Source organism: Fringilla coelebs (genome assembly GCF_963513975.1).
Source record: "Fringilla coelebs genome assembly, chromosome: 1".
NCBI lineage: Eukaryota > Metazoa > Chordata > Aves > Passeriformes > Fringillidae > Fringilla > Fringilla coelebs.
The window spans coordinates 95,162,884-95,188,029 of NC_140028.1; the positions used below are offsets into that span (position 1 = coordinate 95,162,884).

The 25,146-nt window shown below is 42.4% G+C and overlaps 3 protein-coding genes across 5 annotated transcripts; 2 read left to right on the forward strand and 1 right to left on the reverse strand.

Annotated features, from left to right (window-relative positions):
• Positions 1-1,558: 1,558 nt before the first annotated feature.
• On the forward strand, positions 1,559-3,001 carry HSBP1L1 (heat shock factor binding protein 1 like 1; the record flags this gene model as incomplete). The annotated part of the gene is made up of 3 exons (XM_084206836.1): positions 1,559-1,603; positions 1,702-1,837; positions 2,630-3,001. The coding sequence occupies 3 exons, from the start codon at positions 1,559-1,561 to the stop codon at positions 2,734-2,736; spliced, it is 288 nt and encodes a 95-aa protein (XP_084062962.1). The 3' UTR covers positions 2,737-3,001.
• Positions 3,002-4,024: 1,023 nt separating this feature from the next.
• Positions 4,025-14,478, reverse strand: TXNL4A (thioredoxin like 4A). Of its 2 annotated transcripts, none has more exons than XM_084215291.1 (4): positions 13,810-13,933; positions 12,766-12,843; positions 7,321-7,424; positions 4,025-6,631 (listed from the first exon to the last, which is right to left on the reverse strand). In XM_084215291.1, exons 3-4 carry the CDS (start codon positions 7,362-7,364, stop codon positions 6,460-6,462), a joined length of 216 nt encoding a protein of 71 aa, XP_084071417.1. In that variant the 5' UTR covers positions 7,365-7,424; positions 12,766-12,843; positions 13,810-13,933; the 3' UTR covers positions 4,025-6,459. The 2 variants fall into 2 exon arrangements, with proteins under 2 accessions (XP_084071417.1, XP_084071416.1); XM_084215290.1 differs by lacking the exons at positions 12,766-12,843; positions 13,810-13,933 and adding exons at positions 14,110-14,283; positions 14,422-14,478 and having other exon boundaries at positions 4,034-6,631.
• Positions 14,479-14,534: 56 nt separating this feature from the next.
• Positions 14,535-24,403, forward strand: LOC311162466 (putative 2-ketogluconate reductase). Of its 2 annotated transcripts, XM_084220829.1 has the most exons (7): positions 14,535-14,618; positions 16,222-16,463; positions 18,540-18,924; positions 20,109-20,280; positions 21,096-21,274; positions 22,006-22,102; positions 22,486-24,403. In XM_084220829.1, exons 2-7 carry the CDS (start codon positions 16,269-16,271, stop codon positions 22,640-22,642), a joined length of 1,185 nt encoding a protein of 394 aa, XP_084076955.1. In that variant the 5' UTR covers positions 14,535-14,618; positions 16,222-16,268; the 3' UTR covers positions 22,643-24,403. The 2 variants fall into 2 exon arrangements, with proteins under 2 accessions (XP_084076955.1, XP_084076956.1); XM_084220830.1 differs by lacking the exon at positions 16,222-16,463 and having other exon boundaries at positions 14,536-14,618.
• The last annotated feature ends 743 nt before the right edge of the window (positions 24,404-25,146 follow it).

Genomic DNA, 25,146 nt, shown 5'->3' on the forward strand with positions numbered 1-25,146 from the left:
TAAAAGAACCGGACTTTTGAAGGGGGAAATGCATGGCAAATATTTTTAAGTCTCTTTCACACTTTTAATTGCCTGTCCTTCATTGCTGTGCCAGCTGGATATGATATTTTTTTTTCTGTTTTGACCACACTGACCTACCTCACAAAAATGAGGAGCTAATTATAGAAAACCTTTATGAAGTCATGCTTGTTTTCAGTTGAACCCTAACCTGGCCATTGCTAAAATGTGGCACTACAAAGATGTAGTGGGATTCCTGTGAATTGGTTGGCTATATAATGCTAGCTCCTCTGCATTTCCAGCTGCTTCTTTATCCTTGCAAGCTCTTCACTACAAATAGGACTCTATGGCTTTGTTCAAGATAACTGAGCACAAGCAGACAGAGCCACTTTGACTGCCCCTGAGGCAAGTACTGCTGCATGAGAGAGAAGCTTTTGTAGCTCTTCTGAAAGGAGGGAAAACCAGGAAGACTATGGCTGTCATCAGAAGTAAAAATACTACAGCTCTACCGACTACTAGTACCTAGCCTTAAAGGAAAGAATATTTATTATTGACAAACAGGTAAGAAGCACCAATTGTTCCTTATTACTTACGCAACAGAACAAAAAGGCTGTATGGTTGAAGCTAGTGCCTACATACAAAAGCAAACCCTATCTACATGCATAATATTGTTCATTTTGTTTATCTAGAAGCTGTCTAGAGCAGGACACTCAAGCTTTGCAAAATATGCTTGATTTTTCTTTCTACAAGTACTATCTGCAAGAGAGGGGAAAAAGGCTGTACAGAGAAGCTACAATTATGGGAAGCAGGCAGCAATGCAGAGGTTTGCTTTGATTCCAGAATTTCACCTCAGAGATTAACACACCCTCTCAAATGAGGTGGGGAAGGTCAAGAAGGAGAACAATTAAGTTTATTACGAAAGATTCTAAGTGGTAGGCTTACAGCAGCTGAAGTAATTCCCAGCTCAGAAATTTTTTGTGGATGAAGACACATATTTGGCATATCTAGCATATGTAATTACTCAAAGTAATTGACTAAGGTAATTTATTGCCTAACAGTGATATGCTCCTAACCATAGAAACACAGTGAAATGAAAACCTCTTCATTTTCATCAGGCAACAGTCTCAGCATCCAGAAGAACGACACCTCTGTAATAGATGCACTGGGAGCTTTATTACGCTGTGCACCCAAAAGCCAGGGATGACCTAGATGCTGGTGCTGCAAGAGGCACCATGCGACTCTTGCTGATGCCTTTGATGTTGTCTCGCTCGGCATTGCAGTGCAAGGAACTTCAACCACCACGGTATTTTTATCACTCCATCGCACAAAACTAATTGCACGGGTGAAAAGGAAGCAAACCTTTAAAAAAAAAAAATTGTAAGACTTCTTATAATCAAACCTCGGCATCCTTATTTAGCTACTGCGGCGCGGAACGCCGCTTTCTCCAGCAAATAAGGAGCTGGCAGTGACGGGCTCCCCGGCTGCCCGCGGAGCGCTGCGGGCGGGGCCGTGCGCTCTGTGCCGTGCGCTCTGTGCCCGCCCCGCCGCGGAGCCGGAGCCGATGGCGGCCGCCGATGCGCCGGGAGCCGCGGAGCTGCCGCAGCTGGTGAGCGGGGCCGGGCGGGGTGCCCTGCTGCGGGCTCCTGTGCGGCCGGGGCCCTGCCTTCTGCTTCCCCGGTGTTTATTCTCCCCCTTCCCCCGCAGGCGGAAAATCTGCTCTGCCGGCTGCAGGAGAATTTTGAGGCTCTGACGGAGAAGCTGACGCTGAGAAATATCCTCTTTGGAACGCGGGGTGCCGCGGCTGGCTTCGGGATCCCGCGGCTGGGGCCCCTGCGCGCTGGTGGGTGCGGGCGGGATCTTTGCTCCTAACAGCGGGGTGGGCTTCTCTCGTAAACATCAAATTAGCGTAGAATGTGTGACGTTTATAGATCCCTTTTTCTACGAAGGAAATCCTAAAAAATGTTTCACTACAAGTAGTCTCGGTGCACCAATTCTGGCTTTCAAGTAAAATAAGCATCAAATTATATGTAAAGATTCCAAAGATGCAAAAAAACACCCATCTCCAAAAAGGGAACTCAATGGAACCACGGTTTAAAAGCAGCTGTTGGCCTGAGCATGACAAGGTGAGCCCTCAAAAGAAGAAAATCAGACCTGAAGGGGCTCTGAGCTTTCTTATTACATGTGCTTACAGAAACTATCTCTGCTTTCTGAAGCAATTATTAAATTTTTTTTCAGAAACTTGACCTTTAAGGAAGCAGCTACTTCCTGAATAATGTTTGAGTAGCACTCATATTCTAATTCTGTAGGTTACCTGTATGGTATCACCTAAAAGCGTTCCTCAGAAAGAAAACAATCTCTCACACAGTTCACTCATGAGTATTTGCAAAGGCTCTTGGTACTAAGAATTTGAATGCTTATCTGTCACAAGAGAATGAGGGATTGTGTTCTAACAATACCACCTTGTCCATGCTTCATCTTCCATTAAACATGAACAAGAAAAAGGCTGACACATCTGGAAGAAAGCTGCTTGTTCTTCTTACTGAAGAAAAAAACCTGTAAAAATGTAGAACTCTTATTTATAAAATGTTTCTCTTATTTATAAAATGTTTTATCTTTAACTTTTTACTGGAAGAAATGGGTGAGCGCATCAATGACCTTGAGAAGCGTGTTGCTGACCTGATGACAGAGGCTGGGGTAGAAAACAGTGATGAAGATTTGGGAGTAAAGCCACTTTCTTAAGTTTTTCTGTGTTATATGCATAGTTTTGAGTGGTGAGCAAGTAATGGTGTTTACATATTTACTATACCTGCATTTTCTTGGATTTGAAAGTGTACTTTTAAAAAATAATTAATATACTTTTTTTTTTTTTTTTGCCAAGAGACAAAGAATGTGACCAGTTTTACAAAAGAAAAACTGAATCTTGCTGCCTCTGTTCCAGCTGAGTGTAATATACAAGGGGGGGCAGTGCTAACTCACCCCAAGTGTGTTTCCCACACACCCCAAGTGTGTAAATCCGAGGCTGTCCATTCATAGGGAAATGTGTGTGGCTTGGAGTGTTCCTGCCCACCATTCCTGCCCGTCAGGTATGCCAGCCTAGCTGAGGATGCCTGCTGGTGTCAATTTATGTACCTCTGCTTTTTAACCTGCTGCAGCTTCCCAGTGTGGCTTGGAGCACACCTCTCACACACACTCACCACAAACACAGCAGTGAACTACAGTCAATCACTTCATAATATAAAATGATGCTACATTTCAGGATTGTGTTCTGGATTTTCTATCTGTCTCTTGCAAATGCCAGCCCCCTCCCTGATGGATGGCTGACTCTGTGTCCTTAGTATTTATGAGGCAGCACTGCTTCCATGTTCTGTGGATGCAAGTCATGTTGTCTTCCTGTTGTTGCACACTTTCCTGAGTCAAACTGAGACACATCAATTATTCTTGTCACTGGAACTTCTCACGCAGTGAAAGGCAGGAATGTCTGTAAATATTCTGAAGTAATTTAGGTATCTTTTCATTCTGATGCCTTTTGCACGAGGCATGCAATAATTTTCAGAAATGCAGAAAGACAATCCACAAAGATGTATTTAACTGCACAGAGATCTTCCTATCTCCATGCTGAATCACATTCATGAATAAATCACTAACCTATTTATTCACTGTATCTTTGCAGCACTGAAATGAGGATGTGTTTGAGGAAGATTAAGGGCAGAACAGCATAGCACTGACTCCGACATTTTCCAGTACAGAGTCACACTAACAAAAAATGTTAAGGGAAAACAAATGTGTTTGTATCATGTCATAACAGAACCTTGAAAAAAAATGTTTAAACTATTCCCCTGGGAAAAAAATAGAAAGCTGGGTTTGTTCATCTAAGTGGGGCACTGTATTTTCTGGAGCTGAAAAAGAACTGTTAGTTTCAGAGAAGGCAAAGCCACTGTTTTGGATGGAAAACTGTATTCTATATAGTGAACTTATCCAATCACAAATATTTTCAATGAATGAAAATGTGTTTATTTTAATATTAAAACAGTAAGATTTGTTGCCTTTTTAACTTACAGGTTCTTAGAATAAACCTGTACTAATTCTGTACTAAAAAAATTCTGTACTAAAAAAAAATGGCAGTATTTGTAGGCTACAGCTGCTCAGTTGTTACTCTTTGCACAAGCCCACCCAAAGCTGTACACACCAGTGCAGGTAACATCACTCAGGTATTTATATTGTGACAATTTCAACTCTTTAATGTTAGCTGTTTTGATGAAAACAGTTTATTTTACTTAAAGACCTGGAAATAGATTAGGAATTCTAGTTACCAGGCATGTCCAGAAGAAATTGGTAGCCAGAAAACAGGGTAGCTGCACTAAATCTAAGGTGGTTGTACACCAAAACCTTGGTACTCTGCAGGGAAGATTTAGTTTGAAATGTCATGGGAACCTTTTACCAGAAATGCAGAAACTGAAGCATTGCCAGGTTAACAGAATACCTCAGCTAATGAGGGAGAAATGCTTCTATTACAGCCTTCATTAATATCAAGAAATCATTCCAATTAATGCTTTAATCAGTGCAGACTTGCACGTACTGTCAGACTGGGGGGAGAGGTTGGTATGCTGGAGGACAGGCTGGAGAAGTGGGCCAACAGGACCTTGCTGAAGTTCAAAATGCCAAGCTGAGCAGGTGTGAGGGGCTGGCTGGCACTGCTTTGCAGGACAGGGGTCTGGAGGAAAGGCCGGCTGAGTGAGCAGGGTGCCCAGGCAGCAAGGGCTGCAGCAATCCACTGGCCAGTATTAGCACAAAGTAGGGCCAGCAAGTCATTCCCCCTCCAGTCACCTCGCTGTGGGTGTGCCCACAATGTTCTGTCCGTTTGGGGGCTGCCCAGTTCAAGAGATGCAGTGGTGTGAGGGAGGTGAAACACAGCCACCAAGACAGAGTGGAGTACAGCAGATACAAGGTTTGAGAGCAATCTCTTAGTCCAGCCTAAAGAAAGGACCGTGGCTTCTTGCTGCCAACCACGACCCCGTGGCAGAACACGGGGAACAGACTCTTCTTGAAGGTTTTGTACAACAGGGTTACTCAACACAAGCTGAAACATGGAAAATTCCAGCTAGATGCAAGGAACGCCTTTTTCAACTATGAAGGTGCTCAAACAGCAGAACAGGCCTTCCAGAATGGCTGAAGAATCTCCATCCTTAGAGAACATGGAATCATCAAGGTTGGAAGACATCTTGGAGATCATCTAGTCCAACCAAGATACTCAACACTGGACGCAATCCTGGGCAATCTAACCATGTGGAACCTACTATGACTGGGAGGCTGACATTCCCTTCCAACATAAATTATTCCAAAATCAATAACCACTCGAAACCAGATTAACTTTAGCAGAAATTGAGACCCTTTTGTTGTACTTTCTTCACGCTTTCTAAATCCTCTACAACATGCTTGGAAGTAGAAGTAAATTCTTTGTCTTGTAACAAACTGGATTTTTTCTTTCTGGAGAAGGGAGCTAGCCTGGTTTGGTTTTAATTAATCCTGTAAATATGCATGTATCAGTTTAAAAAACAAACTAGCCCCTACACAACATCAATTCCATTACCATATAAGTTGTCAGAAATGGAAATGGAAATTACAAAAGCTATGCCATAGTGGAATCCAATCCAAGTCTCCCAGGTACATGTGCATTTTGGTACACCATTAGGCAAACAGGAGGTCAGGTGACAGCACGGCTTTTGGTTTCCTCAGCTGCTGTCTGCAGCCAGCTCCAGAAGTGCAATTGTGTTTTGGCACTGCAGAATTCACCAAGTGCTTCAAAGTGAGTACCCAGCCACCATGGAAAAGGAGTCTGGCACCACAGGTCCTTCAGGCTGATGGGGGTGTAGTGAGCAAAGTCACGGGGAGATGTTTTCTCTGAGTTTTGTTAAATACTAATAAATGCACCTTGTTTTATTCACATTTTTAGTGGATACAGGGGACTAGTATGATATGCAAGGAAATCCCAACAGAAGTAATCTTCAGCATTATGGACTTGCACCCAATGCACCCATCTGTACTCACTGTCAAATTTCATTAGCTGAAAAAAATCAAGGTGAATAAGTGGAACTCACTTTATTCTTTAAAAAAACTATAGTATAGTTTTCCCAGACACTTGTGTAATAAAAGCAAATGAAACAATTTAAAATGCTTTTTCTGCAAACAGGCTTTTTGAGTACAAAAATATGTCATACCAAAAGGACAACCAAGGAGAGGCTTTTAAAAAGAAAACCCCAAAATTCAGCTACAATATTACTGCAGTAATATTCAAGACAGTTCCAGGCTAACAGAACTCAAATCTTTTAAATAATTCAAATTATGCTCAATATTCAAAGACTTGTAGGGGTTTTTTTTTCCTTTTAATATACATTTATGTACACACATACACAGGAATAATTTTAACTGGACATAGGATTTGAAAAAAGGCAACCCAAAGAAACATCAATATCTGTATTTAGTGGAATAATCTTTTGGCGATACCACCAAACCTCGACCTTTGCGGGCTCCTCTATAAACAGTTTCTATAATGTCAATCATCTCCTGCTTATCTTCCATTGCCCAGTTGATCTTGTTGTTATTACCTGTACCTAAATCAATCATGATGTGTTTGTTCCTTTAAAGAGGAAGAACAAAAAAACAGGTTAATATGGTATTAAAATTCAGAAAGAAATCTTATACCCCACCCCAAATGCTTTGTAGGATCAAAGAAAGCCCTTACAACCTGAACAGGCTTGCAAAACAAGCATTACTCCTCTCACTTAAACTGACATTTTACTGACAATTTTTAAAGCAAAAATAAGGACTCCAAACATGTCCCCAAAATGGTTACTCAGTGCAATTATCCTTCAGCATATTCCTTATTGTTTGTATTTCTTTCCCACTACTTTCCCACTACTCCAGAGAGACTTCCATGCTTGTCAGTAGAACATTTTGTCTCATCAATGTAGAAACCTTAACTCCAAAAAAAACCTTATTACTTTTGATTTATTTTGAAAGCCAAGTTTGGCAAGCTTGACTACTATGTTACTACAGTATTCTCTACTTTGAGTTTGAGATTTAAAACTAAGAAAAATGGATAATCAACCCAGTTTTCAGTATCACTAATTTGCACTCTATTATCAAACACTGTTACCAGGCTAATTGGAAAACAAGCCATTATCCTATAAAATCAGTTTACTCTTCTGTAGAGCAATGTAAATATAGGCATGAGTGTGCTGTTATGCATTTGGATATGATGTGCTGAGACACTGTATTTGACCAACAGGAAGTTTAAATGAGTAACATTCCAGAACCATCACAAACCTGAAAAAAAACATGACGGTACAGGGATCGTACAACTCGTACATCTTGTTGAAGTCTGGTACTTCAGTGATGTCCACAAGATAAATAACAGCAAAGTTTTTAACCTAAACAGAAGAAAACAGGAAATACAAAAGCAATATATATTACCAATTAAAAGACATACGTTTTCATTATTGTAACATCTATTTTCCAAATTATTAAGTCATAAAATCAAAATAAACAGCCTTGCTTTTATTGTTAATCACAACAATCAATTAACATGGAAAATATTTTTCAATATAGCTAAGAAGTTCATTTCACATCCAGTATCAACTGGAAAGATACTATGCTAAATCAACATCCAGAGAAACAAATGCCCTTTATATAGAACTGAGAACTCACAGTGACATGCACAGCTCTAAACAAGTAGAATAGTTGCTTTGTGCAAGCCAAGCTGACACATTTTGTCTGTCATCAGCTGCTTATAGACTTCAGAAAATTAATGATCTACAATGCCCTAGTGGCTGCCTCCAAGCATTTTCCCCCTCTAAAGCATCCAATTTGTCTAAAATTGAAAACTTATAATTTAATTTAAAGACTAGTAGCTTTTTATGAGAGGTGCAAAGCTAAAACTTAAAAGTGTAATTCTAAAGAAATAAGACCTTGATTAGAAGCTAATGTCTGGACAATTCTGGTAAAACTGGCTTTCATTTTGCAGAGCTACTCAGATGCAAAAGAATCCCTCCCCTCTAGTGTCACAGTCAATGCCTTCATTCCTGCAAGAAAATCACGTCACATTTTTGTTTCCTAGATGTAGCATACTTGTTATTAAGTGCAATTAGGGGAAAATTTGGTTTCTAAACTTAGCTCATAAGTGCACAGTAGAAATTAACACACACACACACACATTACATTCTAAGTCAGAAGTCACCCAAATTGCACAAACATTTAACTTTAAGGTATATTATCAAATGCTTTTGCACTACACCAGGAGTGCACAATTGTGCCTCCCCATCCTCAGTTACCTGCTAACACAATTTTGGTCCCTCCCATTTGACTGCCCAGAATTACCAGCCTGAGGTTAACACACATGGTCTAAAATCTATGACAAACACACTGTTTGTGACAGTACTTCCCACTTGTTAATTTTGCTATCAAAAGCCTGGAAATGCTATGATGAGTATAGTATCTGCCCGATGGAACAATATTTTATTTTAGTTCACAGAACAGGATTAGTTTGTATGAGAAAAATATGACATATTGTGTAGCTTGTACACAGAAAATCTAGCAGGCACTTTACTCAGAAAGTATGGAAATGTTTATTTACAAAAAAAACCTCAGAAGCACAGAGTAAATAAATTTTTATGGACTTCTGCTTCAAGACAGTTTCAAAACTATAAAAAATAATCACACTTCAAGAATGTAAGTAAGTATTACCAGCAAGGAAAGTAAAATCTCTTCTAGAGCAAAGCAGCATTGAAAGTTTTTACAGCGCTTTTATGGAGGCAGTTATAGTCCTAGGTTCAGTCAACATTCTAGTGAAAACATCCCGTTTAGGCCATGTTCTAAATCAGGCAGGAGGTAAAGCCTTGTAAACTACAACAGTCACAATATCAAACCCTCTGAAGGGATCCTTCACACCCAATTCAATTTCACATTAAAGACTTCTAAGAACCTTAATGGGATGTTCAGAGGCAGCACAATTTAGCTGAGAAGTGACTGAGGCAACTCCCTGGTGAGCTCTGGCAGGCAAAAGACAGTTGTGGGGGTTTTGGTCCTTTTTTTCAGAAAACAAAACACCTGAGGAGCCATTTTCATTTTTATCCTATCATTACTTCTTCCACCCTGCTGGCACTTTTAGCATCAGCAGCACACCTTCACCATGTGGGGAAATTTCTACAACGCGCTCAGCAATTTTGACAGAGCACACCATCTCTGAACAATTACCTTATTTGGAGCTTGCAAAATTATTTTAATAAAACATTCTTAGGACCTGTTTTATTCGGTGAAAGATTAGTCCAAGGGGATTTACATGTTGCACCAGAACACCACTCCATAAGCACTCCTAAACCAAAATTTTACTTCCAAGAACTCAGTACTCCAGATAGTACTGAAACAAAAAAACCTTTTGAAGTTAGTTTGACATTATATGCATTTAATTTAGTTGAGTTGTTGCAGAACCAGAAATGCTCGTCACTAGCAGTGATCATCAACAGCCTAGGATTTCATACAAGAGAAACAGACTATAAAAGTCTTAATTTGTTACATAAATTTTACTAAAAAGGACTGGATCCCTGAAATCACCTTTGCAGAGCACATGTGCAAGTCATCACCAGGATCCAAGCATCCAAGACATTAACTAAATCTTCCTTCTCTCTGACCTACTTTCATGGAAGTGAAATTGATGACAGTCACCTGCTGAAAAGCTCATATTAAGTCTGAAGCAGACCTTAAAGCTGGACTCAAATTTTAATTCAAAACTTTAAAAGCTGCTCTATTTACCCCTCGCTTTCCTAATTTCAAATTTGGCAAGATCACCACTCCAAAACAAGCCAGCTTACAAGCACATTGAATGAGGGTGTGCTTCGTTGAGTTTGGGCACTGGCTGCCAAGGATAGCAGCAGGAAGTAGGAATTCAGGCCTAAGGAGGGACTAGATAAACACACGGAGAGGGTGATGCGCAAGAACTGCAGCGGCCTATATAATGTTTAGGGGCTGGGCAATTTAATGTGCCAGGCTGGGCAAGCTTGTCACCAAGAGGCATTTCATTTCAACATGAGACAAGCCTTGCAGAGACTCAGATGTTTCTTTTTGCACAGTATTGACCAGTTTTAGAGCCTGAAGAAGCAGTTCCTGTCTCAGACACAATATCGGAGCCAAGACAGCAGCAGTACAGAGCAGCATCTGAGCCAGCTTCACACACAGCCAGCTCCAATTCACAAAAAGCTTTGATTTAAGCAAAAGCAGGGGAAGTATTTATGGATTCAGACTGCTGTGGATGTGCACGGTTTGTGGAGACAAACCAAAGGCTGACCTCTCTCTGTTGGGATGTGAATCCATTGCTCAGACAGAGCTTTCACTTGAAAATCTACATTCCTGTACAAAACCAGCTTTGCTACCCTGTCAAGGCAGTGGCTGCCAACAAGTTTTCTATCTGATTTGTATCCTCAGCTGTAACTGAGGATACAGTATGGACACCTCAGAGCAAGAATAAAATACAACTCTAAACATGCAAACCCAACTAAATACAAGCAGTGCAGTAGTTACAAGGGAGACTACACTGAATTTGTTAAAATAGACCAAAATTTTACTGCAGAGACAATACGAAATACACCTTGTAGTATTTTAGAACTTGATCACATAATAACACAAGTTTACCCTGAAAGTGCTTAACCTCATAACATACACTAAATACAGTAAATTTGTTGCAGTAAGTCAACTGCTTTCTGAAGAAAAACAAAATCAAATCTCTAGTGAGACACCTCCTTCTGGGCAGCAGCTCACTTGTGCAACAACTGAAAATAAAAGCATTTTCAGAGACAGATATTAACTATTTCTGACACTCCTGACCTCCCTTATCTGTCTTTCAATTCGAAACTTTCTCTGCCTTACCAGGCTGTTGGAGCTGCTGTTCCATGGGGACAGGGTAGACAGCATGGATTCAAAATGGTGTGACCTGTTTTCACAGGTTGGGCTTCAGTTTTGCCCCTTCTCCCCAGTGATCACAGATCAGTCTAATCAACCCACAGGGCTGAAGATGCATGTAGAAAACCCAGAAGTACATTACTGCCTGGCCACTGTTCCAGGCTGTTTTAATACTTCACAGAACTGTCTCTGCCTGAGGACTGCTATGAAATCTTTATACTGAATGGTTCAAAACTATAAAGCAGAGGAATCTATAGGACTTGTAATATCGGATAAAGATTCTGTATGCTGTCTTCATGAAGATCACATGCTTTGCTAGTAAACGGGAAACATAAATGTAGGAAAAATCATATGCCATGGGACTCATTTGTCCTCTGAAGTTCTCCTCCTTGACTCCCTTCATTAACAATATCCTTCTAAAATATAAATAAATTAAATCCTACAACATGAAATTGACACTATGATGAATGCCTGGGATGATTGACAAAAATAATGAAGTTTCTTGAAATTTATGTCAGAGGTAAGTAATGCTCCTGTTTTTTTAGTTGTTAAGATTTCAGCTGCCTTTGAAAAGCAAACCTTACAGCCCAAATATCTAAGGAAATGTGAAACAAGATCCAAGATTCCACCTTCTCATCTTTCTAACCAGTTTCTAGACAGTGTTTTTTTCTGTTCAGAAGAACAGAATATTACTTTATGGTCAAGGAACTTGAGGGAAAAAATATACAGGAACTGGGACTACCCTTTTCAACCAATGACTTGAATTGAAGGTGGCCAGCAGACTTGCATTACTAAACTGAACAGAGCAAGTACAACCTTGAAAGTCTGTACTGGTGATATTTATTTGAACTTTTTTCTTGCTAATTATGCTGTAAGTTTAGGTGATAAATTTCTAGGGGAAAAGAGAAAGACATTGTACTGCCAAGAGCAGTGCTTACAGCTAACAATTCTGAAAACTACAGACATCAGTAAATGGATTAACTTTACTCAGCTTTTAATTACAAACCCTAGTAGCTAAAATAGCTGTATGCTTTTCTCTTTCCCCACCTTCTTTTCCTCTCTCACTTTTCATGTAACCTTAGCAGAAATGCAGATGCATAACTAATGTTCAAGGAAAAGCCACAGCTATTCATGCTTCTGATTATGGTTAAATAAATGCACAATATTTGAAAAATCCTCCCTAAAGCCAAACTGATACAATTGATCCAACTGATCTAGTTACCTGATTTACACTATTCACTCATAGATAAATAATTTATTAAACAAGGTGTGTTAATTTAGCAAACCAATCCCTGTATTTTAGGGGATAGGTTTGTATCATTATGAGTTCCCTTTAAAGAAAAGAAAAAAGTGTATTTTTAGAAAAGATCTTTAAGACAAAATTTGTGAAACTCAATTCTTGCTTCAATCAATGTTTGATTGAAACCCTGACAAAGCCAAAAAAACCCTAACATCTTACACTTATGAATTGTTTTGACATTCAGTGAAACCTTGCTTCTTTTCCATATAACACTAGGGATAAAACCCAGTCAACTGCAAGTGGAGTACATTTCGGTGAAAATCATCTACTTTGGACTTTCATATAGCATTTTAGTTTGTTTTTCACAAAAACTGAAAAGAAAACCCTGTTCTCCTATCATAAAATACAGATAAATATTACTGCTACCCAAAAGCATGCTGCAGTCTAAAAGAATGTTGCACCAGGGTAACAAATGTAAAATATGGCCACGTTGCCTTCAGACGTAGCCTGCAATGATAGCACGTTAACATTCTGTATTATTCTCTAGAACAAACACCTGTACAATTGGAACTTTTACTCACTCTTTAAAACAGCAGAGATCCAAACAAGGCTTGTAAGCAAGAGGATGAGGTAGGATCTCCCCCTTTAATTTGCCATTTCTGCAGAGGGAGATTTTTAAATAAGAAGTTACTTTGTTCTTTCTTCCCCCAGTCACCCCTAGCTGCCGGCAGGTCTGCCAAATTGCCAAGCATCCTGCCACAAGTCCATACTAACAGTATCTGAGCATATCACTCCCACCAGGCTGAATACAAAACGGTGTTAAAACATGTCACAACTCTTTACTGCATTCTAATACGCCTTAACCCCTGGCTGTGGGTATAGATCTTTAATTGAGGGGATTTTCAAGACACAAGTTATTTTAAAAATCTTCAGAAAGCAAAGTAAACCACAAAAACAACTCCATGTCAATCTATGCAGCATGCACAGAACTTTCTATGAAGGCAGCGAAGTTCTGGATGCCCCATTCCTGGCAGTGTTCAAGGCCTGGTTGGATGGGGCCCTGAGCAACCTGGTCAGGAGAGCAAGAGAGGTGGAATGAGATGATCTTTAAGGTCCCTTCCAACCCAAACCATTCTATGATTTCTATGATAGCTGGCACCTTTTCCTACCCAAGTTACCATTACTGATTCAGGTATTTTTGCTTCCTTCTTCATGTGGTTCCGTTAAAGAGCTGTCAATATTCTACATCTATTGTGTCACAAAAAATTTAGCAAATACAGGAAAAGCTGATTGTGTATTCTAACCCTCTAATTTTTCCTATCTATGTATCGTTCTTAAGTAAATGACCAGCTGTTTGTAACCATTCAGTTTCCATCTGAAAACAGCTGTGGAGTTTGGTTCTTAAAATTTAATTCAGTGTATGCAAGTGTCCATGGATAATATCACTGACAGATTAATATCACTGACAGATTAATCAGAATTATATGAGATTAATCACCACAATCCCGCATATTTTAGCGCCTCACCATTTTTAAGAGCCAAAATGAAAGTAACTTTTCAAGTTATTCAGATGGAAACCTGAAGGTATCACACATTTCCACTGTAAAGTGAGAGTGCTGCGTTACCTGGAGCCGCAGCAGCCCTACCACCGAGCACTGTTTCTGCCTGAACGCCGATGCTCACTCAGTGGTGGGTTATTAAGATGCAGCACCCTCGATTTCCGAACATCTGCGACGCTCTTTTCACCCCCCAGAACACTGCAAACATCAGAGCAGTCTTTAGGAGACACTCGTGAAACCACACAGCTTTCCCGCTGCCTTCTAAAGCTGGGATACCTGTGCAGAACCCCAGTCACAAGCTGCCCCAGGCTCCAAGCAAGCCACGGGGAACACTGAGCTCAGAAGGAGCAGAAAGCTCCCGTTTACCTTCTCGGCGATGCTGTACAGCACCTCATCCATCTTCATGCACGTGGGGTCCCAGTCGTGCCCGAAGCGGATGACCACGACCCGGTCCTCCTCCGACAGGATGGCCTGGTCCACCTGCCACCCATTGTGCAAGTGCGGCAGCATGTACGACATCCTGGCGGCCGGCTGGGGAGCCTGCGGGACGACAGGGACGCCCATGCAGCTGACAGCCCCACCCCTCCCCGGGCCCTCCCGAGGCACCGGCGGGCACCGAGCGCCGGCACCGAGCCCCCCCCGGCCCGCCCATCCCGGCGCGGCCCGTCCCCAGCGCACCCCGCGGGCGTCCTTCCCTCAGAGACTCGGGCGGCGGCGGCGCCGGGCCGGGCGGGAAGCGGAAGGGCGGGCACGGGCACGCGCGCGCTTCCGGCAGGGCGCGGGGCGGGACGGGCCGGGACAGGCGCGTTCCCGCCGGGAGGAGACCCCGCCGCCGAACGGGGGCTGGCCAGGGACAGCGGCGTCCCCGCTCGCAGGTGGGACGTGGAGCCGTGCCGTGGGGATCGGTGATGCCAGCTAGCACGGGGAGGGTGAAACAGAGGCGGTCAGAGCCCAGATCTCCTACTCTCTGCAGCTGACCGCCCTGGTGTTGTACATTCCCTGTAGCCTCCGTGGGGTTTGATCAAGGAGATATGCTCAGAGGAGCTGTGGATGCCCCGTTCCTGGAAGAGCGCAAGGCCAGGTTGGACGGGGCTCTGGGCACCCTGGTGTAGCGAAAGGTGTCCGTGCCCAGGGCAGAGGGCTGGGTCCAGATGCTCTTTAAGGTCCCTTCCAGCCCAACAGTTCAGTGGTTCTGTGCTATCTCCTGGCTGTGGGAGGTTTTCTCAGCGTATTCACCCACAGCAATGACAATTCCCATGCCCCCAGCCCCGGCCCTGCCGTGGCAGCTGCCCTGCCCAGGCGCTCCGCACCCGCGCTGGGGTTCCATGAGCTCTCCCGTCGCTCCGGTGATCCAAGTGCCGCTACGGGAGCACTCTGGACAAGCGTTCCAGTGGAAGTGGTCGGCAGCAAAACCAGCACATTCCGGCACTGGCTTCCAGAATCGAGTTGGCCATTGGCATAGGCCATCCCAGACCCATCTGTTTCCTTAATTCCACGGCAGACGCTCATTTGAAAGGTTAGCTTGCAGCAGGCAGGGACAAAAGCATAGTTTCCACTATAAAAATTCCCCACCAGCTGCAGCCAGGGCTGTGGGGAACAATGTCAATTGGTGGCAAATAACTTTGCCCCACATTTGCTGAGCTCTCCAAAAACTATCCGTAGTCCTCGTCTTGCTTTATCGCCTTTTGGGACGTCCGGGCAGGGCAGAAGTAGAGGGAGAGGAGGGGCAGCCGGTCTGGCTGCACACCAGGGCAGAGGCAGCGGCGGCGGTGATCCCCGTGCCGGAGCTTCCCTGGAAATGGCCAGCCCCGGAGCCGGCGGTGCCCGGGCAGGGCAGGGTTAAGCGAGCGGGGCTGGGCAGGAGCGGATGTGCCCGGCCCCGAGCAGGAGCCGTGAGCTCCCGGCTCTTCAGCAGCCGCGGGATCGAGCTGTGGAAGGCGCGTCGTCGGAAAGAAACCAGCCCTGGTTAGTGCTTTGTGGTTGTCGCTCAGGTATAATTAGTCTTCTTCTTCAGAGAAGTTAGTGGGAGGAATTGATCCTGGATAACGCAGGCTGTTTTAACTTTAACTGAAAACTGGGCTAGGAAAAATTACGTCGTTTATTTTGCTATGATTTGTTTAAATCCAAGGTGATACAGCAGTGCCAGCCAACAAATCTGTGAGTGAATGAAGCTGCACAGATGAAATAAGGTCAATTTCAGTGAGCACTGAAGTTAATACTTAAACGTTTTTGCCCTGTTGTCTCAGTCTAAGTAATATTTTCAAAGTTTTCTCTGCAATGGCACGATCAGAACTTAGTACATTTATCTTGTATCAGTGATTTACTTTGATTATGACTGTTTATCTACATATAGTCTTAGGTAAATACAAAAGGAGAAGAGATAGCTTAAAAAAGAAAAAGAAAAAAAGGAACTGAAAGGAACTTGGTGATAATGCAGATGGAATTAGTCCAAAACCAAAGTTGTCATATCCTTGACAGGTGTTACATTTAGCACACTGGACAAGACATCTGATAACTGAATAATTATGTTCAGGAACAAAGCATCGAGTCTGTTGAAACTGAGTCCCTTGATGTTTGGCCAGTCAAATTTGGCTTACAGATTTATTAATCCATTTATTGCTTCTTGTGGACATCGCTATCGCAGAAGTGTGATTTACAAACGGAGGTACAGGATGCGCCAACTTAGTGCTGGAAGACAAACAATAAGCACTGGGACCAAGGTTGGTATCTGGAGAGCCCCCTTCCTTCTGTGAGCTTCCTTTCAGTGTTTTTAGTTTCCTGCTCTCAGTGTGATTTTTTAAGATTGTGCCTGGGGCGAGCAGAACACCAATTGTTGGAGCAGTGCTGTGGGCTGTGGGTGGGTCGTGCGTGCATCAAACACAGCTGGAATGGAATGGTGGCAGGCTCAGCGTGCCCACACTCATTGAGAGATCCATCCACATGCCACTCGCCTGCTTCTAGTGCACCAGCTGGTTTGTTTACAGCTAGAGGCTTCCTCGTGGGTCACCTTTCTGCTTCTGAAGTGTAGGAAGTACAAGTCTGGCTCTGCCCATCATGTGTGATGTATTGTAATAGGGTAGGAGGTGGTGATGAAAGCAAATGGACTGTAACAGTGCTGCCTCACTGGCATCTGCCAGTCACTTGATCATGTCTGGTGCCCAGTTTTCCCTGCTTAACAGCAAAAGGTTTAGCTGCCCTCCAGGATTACCAGATTCTGATCATTTATGAAGCTGGACAATGCCATCACAATATGACACCAATTCCTCTTTTATTCTATGCATCATTCATTCTGCAACACAAATGTAGTTTATCCTAGTAATGTTGTGTGATACTCTTAGGAAATGCAGACTACACCTGAGGAAATTTGCACAGTTTTGACAACTAGATGTGGCTGACAACTTCAGCTGGGGAAAAAAAAAGTATATAAAAACATGGTCTTCCTTTGCAATTTGGTTGCACTGTTCACCTCATTGCTTTGTTTGCTGCAGTTGAGAACCAGATAGTATTATCAGAGACATTGTGGGGAGATGCAAACCTGTCCTAGCATGGAGGCCCCTTCAAGCCAATGTACAGCAGCAGACTGAAACTGCAGCAGAAATGCACATCAAGGCCAGGATAAAACAGCGGTACTGGTGCTGAGATTGTAACCATTTAATAGATGTGGTTGGGATAAGTCTGAGTTTGCTCAGGACAAGGATAAATATGGTTGACAAAAACTTCCAACCTACATTGACACCCTTTTGCCACAGGTTTGAGTTCTGATTACTCACAGAAGATTTTTGTGAGAGGAGTGAAGCGGCAGGACACAGCTGGCCAGCACTGTATGCCCAGAATAAATCAGCATACTGCTGTGGAAGATTGTTCTGATTCAGGTAGCAAAACATCAGGTTTCCTGGACACAAGTCTCGGCGATAGAATGGGATGGAGATCAAAAGTCAGTAGAGCACAGCAAAAAGGATTGTAGGAAATTAGGCACAGCTATTGTTAAGATATGCAGGAAATCTTCAACTAGCACTTTTGCCAATAGAAGCTCTTTTTAGATGTCTGGTTGTGTGTGGAGCCCCTGTCTTATTGCAGAGTGCATTTGCCAGAGTGCTCTAGAGAGGACTGGGCTCAAAACTCTCAGGGCAGAGGAAAGTTCTGGCATGAAGGACTGTGTTATCAGTGGTATCTCCTCTAGTGCTCTTCCTCACTGGTTCAGCACATAGGTGTGCTAAATTTCACATGAGGTAAGTTCAGATACAGATCTAAATGTTTAAAACACTGAAGGCAAGCAGTCTAACAGCTATCCAAGGGTGGCCCTTCATCATGCAAGTTTGTTAGATGTAAACCATCCTTGACAGATGTTTGTCAGAACCACCTGGGCCTCAGTGCCGCCCTACATTGCCTGTAGCTTCACCAACCGTAACTAACAGGCAAGAAACTTTGAGTTAAATTTCTAGCAGCCTCTGTTCCATAACACTGCTTGTAGAAAGGCATTGGTGAGTAAGCTATCGGAAAAGCTACTAGTTTTGTATGAAATCAGTATTGATTCAGGAACAAAATGAAGCTCTTTGAGAAGAACAGCTTGTAGGACTGGATTTGGATGTAAGAGTGTGGATATTCCTTGATATAGTTATAGTCTAAATCAGCACTTGGTAAAAATACTTGGACTGTGGATTAAAAGCACTATTGAGTTCCATCAGTTTCCTGATCTTCACATGTGAATTGAAATGATAACTTTGAAAGGAACATCATTGCTCCTTTCAGGGTGTTCTCCTAAACAAAGGAGTATTTCTTCTATTCCTCTGTTGCAGGTCATGGCAGAAGGAGAGTTGCCAGCTGTTTTAATCCTGGATGTAGGAGGAACTCATGGCGTGCTAGAAGACCTTGCAGCGCTTTTGAAGAAACACTTTCACCTTATCACCATGAAGGAATTTCTTGGAAACAAAGAAGAAATGAGAAAAAAAATCCAATCTGTTTTTGTGTTTGAGGGCAGGCCAACTATTGACCGTGAGCTTTTAGAAAGCCTGCCTAATTTAAAGGTGATTGCAAACTCTGGGGTTGGAGTGGATCACTTAGACTTGAAAATGATCTCGAGCTTTGGTGTAAAAGTGACCAACACCCCGCACGCCGTGGCGGACCCAACAGCAGACATAGGAATGGCCTTGATGCTGGCCTCTGCCAGAAGACTAGTGGAAGGTAGTGTTTCAAATTTTCTTGCTCCTAGCTACTTCTCTGGCATACCTCGCTTTTGCTGTGATAGAGATGATCTTTCTGAATCAATATTTGGGATGCTTTTACAGGGAAAAATTTTCAGAGGCATCTACTTCTCCTATGTCTTACTTCTTTTTAGGGCAACAGTGACAAGAGTAAGGCTAAATTTTGTGCTTGAAAGTCTTGTGATGTCCTGTTTGGAATAATGTCTGGGGCTTAATTCTTCTCTGGCTGTTCCCTGGGTGGGTGGTTTATAGCTGTGAAAACTGAATACAGAGTGCATCCAAACTGAATGTCGCCACTTTCCATTTCCCTTTGAAAGAAGCATTAGGAGCTGCAGGAATATACAAAGTGTTAGTGGCCACATCTCCAACTCCAGAGCAGTAATTAGTATAAATTCTTCTTTTTCCTACCTCTGTGATCAGTTTGTCTAAATCAGTGGGTTGTATTTTCTGAAGAGTGTCAGCATTATTTTTGAAATAGCTGATAATCCTTTTGACAAAGCTGTTATGAGTTGTACCAGCAGCATTAGTTTGTGTCCCTAAAAGCAGGCTCTTTCCCTGCTCCTTTGCTACACAATACCTTTCTGGGGAAGGAAGGTGTCAGCAGAGACCTTCACAAGAAGCTGCCTCAGTCTTCAGGGACTCTTGGTCTGCTTGTCACTGCTGCTCCGCCCCTGAGCATGAAATAACATCTCTTTCCCAGTGATGTTTTCTCACTATTGTATCTTTTTGAACTTTTGTGTAAAAGCTCACAGAGATCCCTGGCTGAGCTGGAATTTGAAACCTTTACCCCTACTCAAGCAGTGAAATTGGTTTGGGTTGTGATCCAGGAGAGAAATGGTGGAGTCAATGCTTGCAGGGTGGTTTCAAAGAGGCTGGTTTTGAACTTCCAAGAAAACACACCAGCTGTGGAAAAGTTAATTCCCCAAGGAGTTACTCCTTCCAGCGCAGTACCCAGCCAGGATCCCACTGTGTTACTGGCTTCAGGCCTGGGTGCAGGAATTGGCACCATCCAGACCCTTATATAAACTGGTCAAAATCAGCGAAGGTGTTGTTTTATAAGGGGCCCTCCAGAGCCCCACTGCTGTGATGGTGATAAATCTTTTCTTTCCCCCAGGCCTCCATTTATGGCTTATTTGTACCCATTCCACATGTATTCCCACGCAGGCTGCCACATTGCTGTGTCTCCCGACACAAAGTATTTTGCTGTTGACTGGCTGGGAGTGGAAGTAACCAGAGCAGTACTTGGGATCATTGGGATGGGCAGCATTGGATACAAAGTGGCTCAGAGAGCCAGTGCCTTCAACATGAGGATCCTGTACCATAACAGAAACCGGAGGTAAAGGTTTCTGCATTTCTGGTTTCTGCAGTTGATTGTGCAGGGGGCAGTGACGGAAGGCACAGCTCTGCTCTGTCCCCAGCCTTCCTGTGCACTTGTGGCAGTTGTAAGCAGTGTGACAAGCACCATTGTACCACCACTTCCTCACTTTGGCTCCCTCCTGCTCCCTTCAGGAAGCAGTTCCCCCTGCACTTGCCCTGTCCTGGTTAGCCACTACCAGTTTGAAACAAGGACTGGTAAGCATTTGGGAGCTTGCTTTGGCCAAGCAAACCAGGTCTTCTGCCCTTGTGGTGTTCCGTGTCCTGTCAGACTCCTCTTCAGGCTTCTGGCAGCATCCCTGTTCCTCTCAGCCAGTCTCCTCCCCCTAGCCAGATCTCTCATCACATTGGCACCAATGACAAAGGCCTTAATTTCTCATGGATCTGTAGTTCCCTTTCTTTCACACTTAATTTCTTTTCAATCACAACTGGCATGTCAGACAAGGAAAGGCTCCACAGGAATTGGCATAGACACAGGAGAGAAGAGCAGGGTCTGACTGCATCCCAGCCTCCTAACCTCATCTTGCCCATGTGCTGTGCTTTCACACATACATCACTCCTCCAGTGTGCCTTCCACTCCTGTAGCCTCTTGCTCCCTCTAGCCCACATCCTTTCTGCATCCATTCTACCAACTGTGCCTATCAGTGGCTTATCCTTTACATTGGCCTCAAACCTATCAGTTTCTGTACTTTCTGGAACTCTCCTAGGGCTGACTGATTGTTAAACTCAGTTAGAAATAGTTGTGTCAATTTGGGGATTTGTGCATTTTTCCTTCAGAAGAAAGGAGGAGGAAGAGGCTGTTGGTGCCCACTACTGTGCAAAGATGGAAGACTTGCTGCAGCAATCTGACTTTGTTATGTTGGTTGTGAACCTGACTCCTGAGACTCACAAACTGATTGGGAAAAAGGAGCTGGGGCTGATGAAACCCACAGCTACTCTTATAAACATCAGCCGAGGTAGGAGGATTTGAAATCACTGTTTGTGGCTCCGCCCTTAAGGTCATGTTTTGTCTGATTGTGTTGATACTCCCCTCTCCAACCTCAGTCTGTGATATCCCTCTGTTGTTTGAGTCATGAAGTAGCTGGCAGTCTACAAGTGTGTGGCTTACATGGATCATATGCTATGTCTTCAAAGGTCCTATGGAAATTAGGGATGCTTGGCAGATGGTTGGTTCTCTTTAGCCTTATCCTAGAGACAGCGGGTTTTAGTGGAAATAACTGAAAATTTATCATCAGCAAGGGAGAGCAGGGTACAAGGGAAAACATGAAGTAACATTTGGAACAGCAGTGTAGAAAGGAAGCCTCACATGGGATGACAGCTCTCTTGGCACTGAACGAGCATATGAGAGAGATTATCAGTAAATAAAGCAGAGATAAAAGAGTGGAAAGTCTGCAGAGATTAAATATTTGTCTATAATAATACAGGAGGTGTCAACATGAGGAAAAGACTGAAACTGGTCTCATCCCAGAAAAAACCTTATGCAGTGGACCATAATAATCCTATAGGTAAAGGTTAATAAATAAAATCTTTGGTTTGTTTGGTTAATAGTTATTAAAAAGACATTCTGTTTTCTAACAAGATAAAGATCCTCTAGTTTTTCTCACTTGACCCTGGAGACCTTCCTCCCCCTTATACGTAAAATGTGTTCATTAACTCATCAGGATATCAAGATTTAATTTCAATGCAGGTGCAGTTATTGATCAAGATGCATTGGTAGAAGCTCTCCAGAATAAGGTTATTAGGGCTGCAGCTCTGGACGTGACATATCCTGAGCCTCTTCCAAGGTAAAGAAACTTATTTCCCAGTCTGTTAATCTGAAATGTTTTAAACTGTGTTCAAAGTGTGCTCATAAGTTTGCTCTCCACGGGGAGACTCATTCTGTAAGGGCAAAACCTCAGACTGTCTTGCACAATCATAAAAAAACAACAAGTTATTCCCCTATCCCACCTCTGCTGGGTCTCTGCCAGCCTGACTCATGGGCCAGGCAATGAGCAAGACGGATGGAGAAGAAGAAGAAATGTGTAAGCAAGCATCCCACAGCTTCGTGCTCGTTCTGTGCTTTGGTCTGAACGTGCTGTTGCTGAGGTTCAGTTCTTCACAACTAGCATGGGATAGCAGTAGAGTAAGTTCTTTGTGTAACACATTCTGTTCTTTCTGTTTCTTCCAGAGATCATCCTCTATTAAACCTGAATAACGTCATCATAACCCCACACATTGGAACCGCAACAGTCCAGGCCATCCGTATGATGGCAGAAGAAGCAATAGCAAACATGCTGGCTGTTCTCAATGACCAACCCATTCCAAGTGAAGTGTTTCCCAAATGATGAGTGCCAGATGATGCTGCTAAATCTCCTGTGGGGGGATTAGAAGGCACTATTTCTTAATGCTAACCTGTTCCTGCACTGCTCATCATGATGCTTGAGACCTATCAGACTTGATCTGTACTTACAATTTGTGAAAAATGCCAATCACTTGTTGTAAAATTTTAAAACTTTAATAGTAATAAAATTGTTATAAAAATAGTAGTACAAATTATACCAGCAAGAATTTGGACAAACAGAGTTAGGACAATAAAGGACAATAAAAGCAAAGAATTACAAATGTGTTGGGATGCTTTCGTCTTGAAAGCATGGCTCACTAACAAAGGATTAACTCTTAAAGGCAATAGCCTGTTGCATATTCATGTATCTCATACATGATGCATACATTCCTTTCAAACTAACAATTTGTCTGGTTACTGTCAACCTCAAAGACAAGAAGGAGGTGGAAAAAATTTGTCTTTTCCGATAAGGAGGCCTCTTGGAGATTTAGGTTGATGTTATCTCTGTGCAAAGAAATTCTTGAGCTGGTTAGAAAAAGTATGTTTGTCTCATAGTTTTTATTTTAATACTATGTTATAGCCTAAAACTATATTCAACACACTACTGAAAAGGATTAATACAGTATAACTTTCTAACATAACACATGTAATATTCATTTTAATATTTGTGAACAGCCAATCATAAAATACGCATTTTTCACACAATTCCAAAAAATAAAGTGAAATTAATAAAAGAGATTTGTTTGAAGATTGTAACTGAGCAGTTGTGCATTTTGGTATCTTCAGTCTATTTCAGTGAATAGCAATGTTCTGTTCCCATTTCTTACTGCCACGTAATGATAAGCAAGTGCACCTGGCAATTTGTGTAACACTCTCCAATCTGTTGAAGTTGAATGAGTATTGATTCCCTGCAGAAATTTTACTGTATCCTGAAACACTTCACAGCCAATATTCCAATATTCTATTTTTATATGAAAACATTGAAGAAATGTTCTTTAAAGTGATCATAGGCCTAAGGTTTTCTAATTTAAGAAGGGCCCTGCTTCATCTACATGTTAAAGCAAAGCCAATTGTTGAAAAAGTGTCTATTTTTCATGAGGGTATCCTTTGAAAACCAAAGTAAATTCCAAGAGATTTAGTTCCTCCATGCAGACAAAAATGATGCTTTTATCTTGACTGACCATGAAAGAAGAGTAGAATTACCCTCGAAATTACATGGGTGAGGGTATAACCTAAAGCAAAATTAGTGATCACCCAGGGCCAAGCTTCTTACATTCTCTTTCCTATTAGCAATCAACAAATGCAGAACATTCAGTAAAATGGTTCTCACCTCCATAAAGTCAGGAAGACTTTCCTTTATTTTGCAACATGGTCAGGCTCCCTGAAGGGATGGTAAAATGAATTTCTAGCACAGGAAGTGTAGGCAGGCCAAGAGTTAGACATTCCATTGGAAATAGTGAAATATTACTAGCAAGGCAACAGAACTGCTTCAGGATTGCTACTCCAAGATCTTCAGCTCTTGAGCACTCCCCACAGCTCTTCCCAAAACTGCTATTGAAAATCAAAGGTAGCTATATATAGTCTGTCAAAAAACCCAAAGTAACTCAATTCACAGACCCTCTTGGGACCAAAACCAGATGGTCAGGGATTCTGGGAAAAAAACCCAAACCAAATAAATTAGTGAGTATGTCCTTCTCAGAAAACACTTGCGTAAGCATATATTATTTTGCTATTTTAGTAACTTACAGTAAGCTCAGGAAAGGGCTCTGAAGTCACTGGGGTCTCTTCAGGACAGGTGGCTGCAAAAATCTCTGCAACAAAGCATTTAAAAATTAACCTGAAAACTCAAAGTTCATGATGAAGATGTGCATTTATTTTCATGACGTAAATTTGGTACAGCATTTTTCTAAACTACTTAGGATACTTTGTGATTTCGAGGTAGCAAAGGAGATTTATTGCACTATTTACTGCAGACTACTGATGATCTGAAACTAAGTACTTAATGACAAGTGTTGTGTTTTGAGCATGGTAGCAGCAATAATGTTGTGGTGCATGTTTTTGATTGTAATTCGGTCCTAGTAGTTTTATAAACTTCCCCCCCCCCCCATTTTGTATTGTTATAGCATCTTTTATTACAAATAAATTGTTCCTTTCCCACCATGTTGGTTTTTTGCCCTAGTTTGTTTTGACCTGTGTTGTTTTTTTGTTGTTTTGTTCTAGTTGTCAACCTCTCCAAAGACCTGCCCTTTTGTTCCCTGTTCCTCCTCCCACAGAATGTCAGTCCCTCCCCAAGCCTGCCCCTTTCTCTAGAAACTTCCCTATCAATTTTGTATCCTTCAAAACCCCATGGGTTTGTTTAAGCTGTTCTCCTCGCCTGTAATCCCTTATCAGTTTAAATACTGTATTCCCCACCTTGTGTTCCACCCCCGGTTCCTCCCAATTGGCTAAAGATTGGTCCTCCCCGGGACCTCCCCCGTTTATAAGTTGGAGTATGGCTTTGATTCAGAG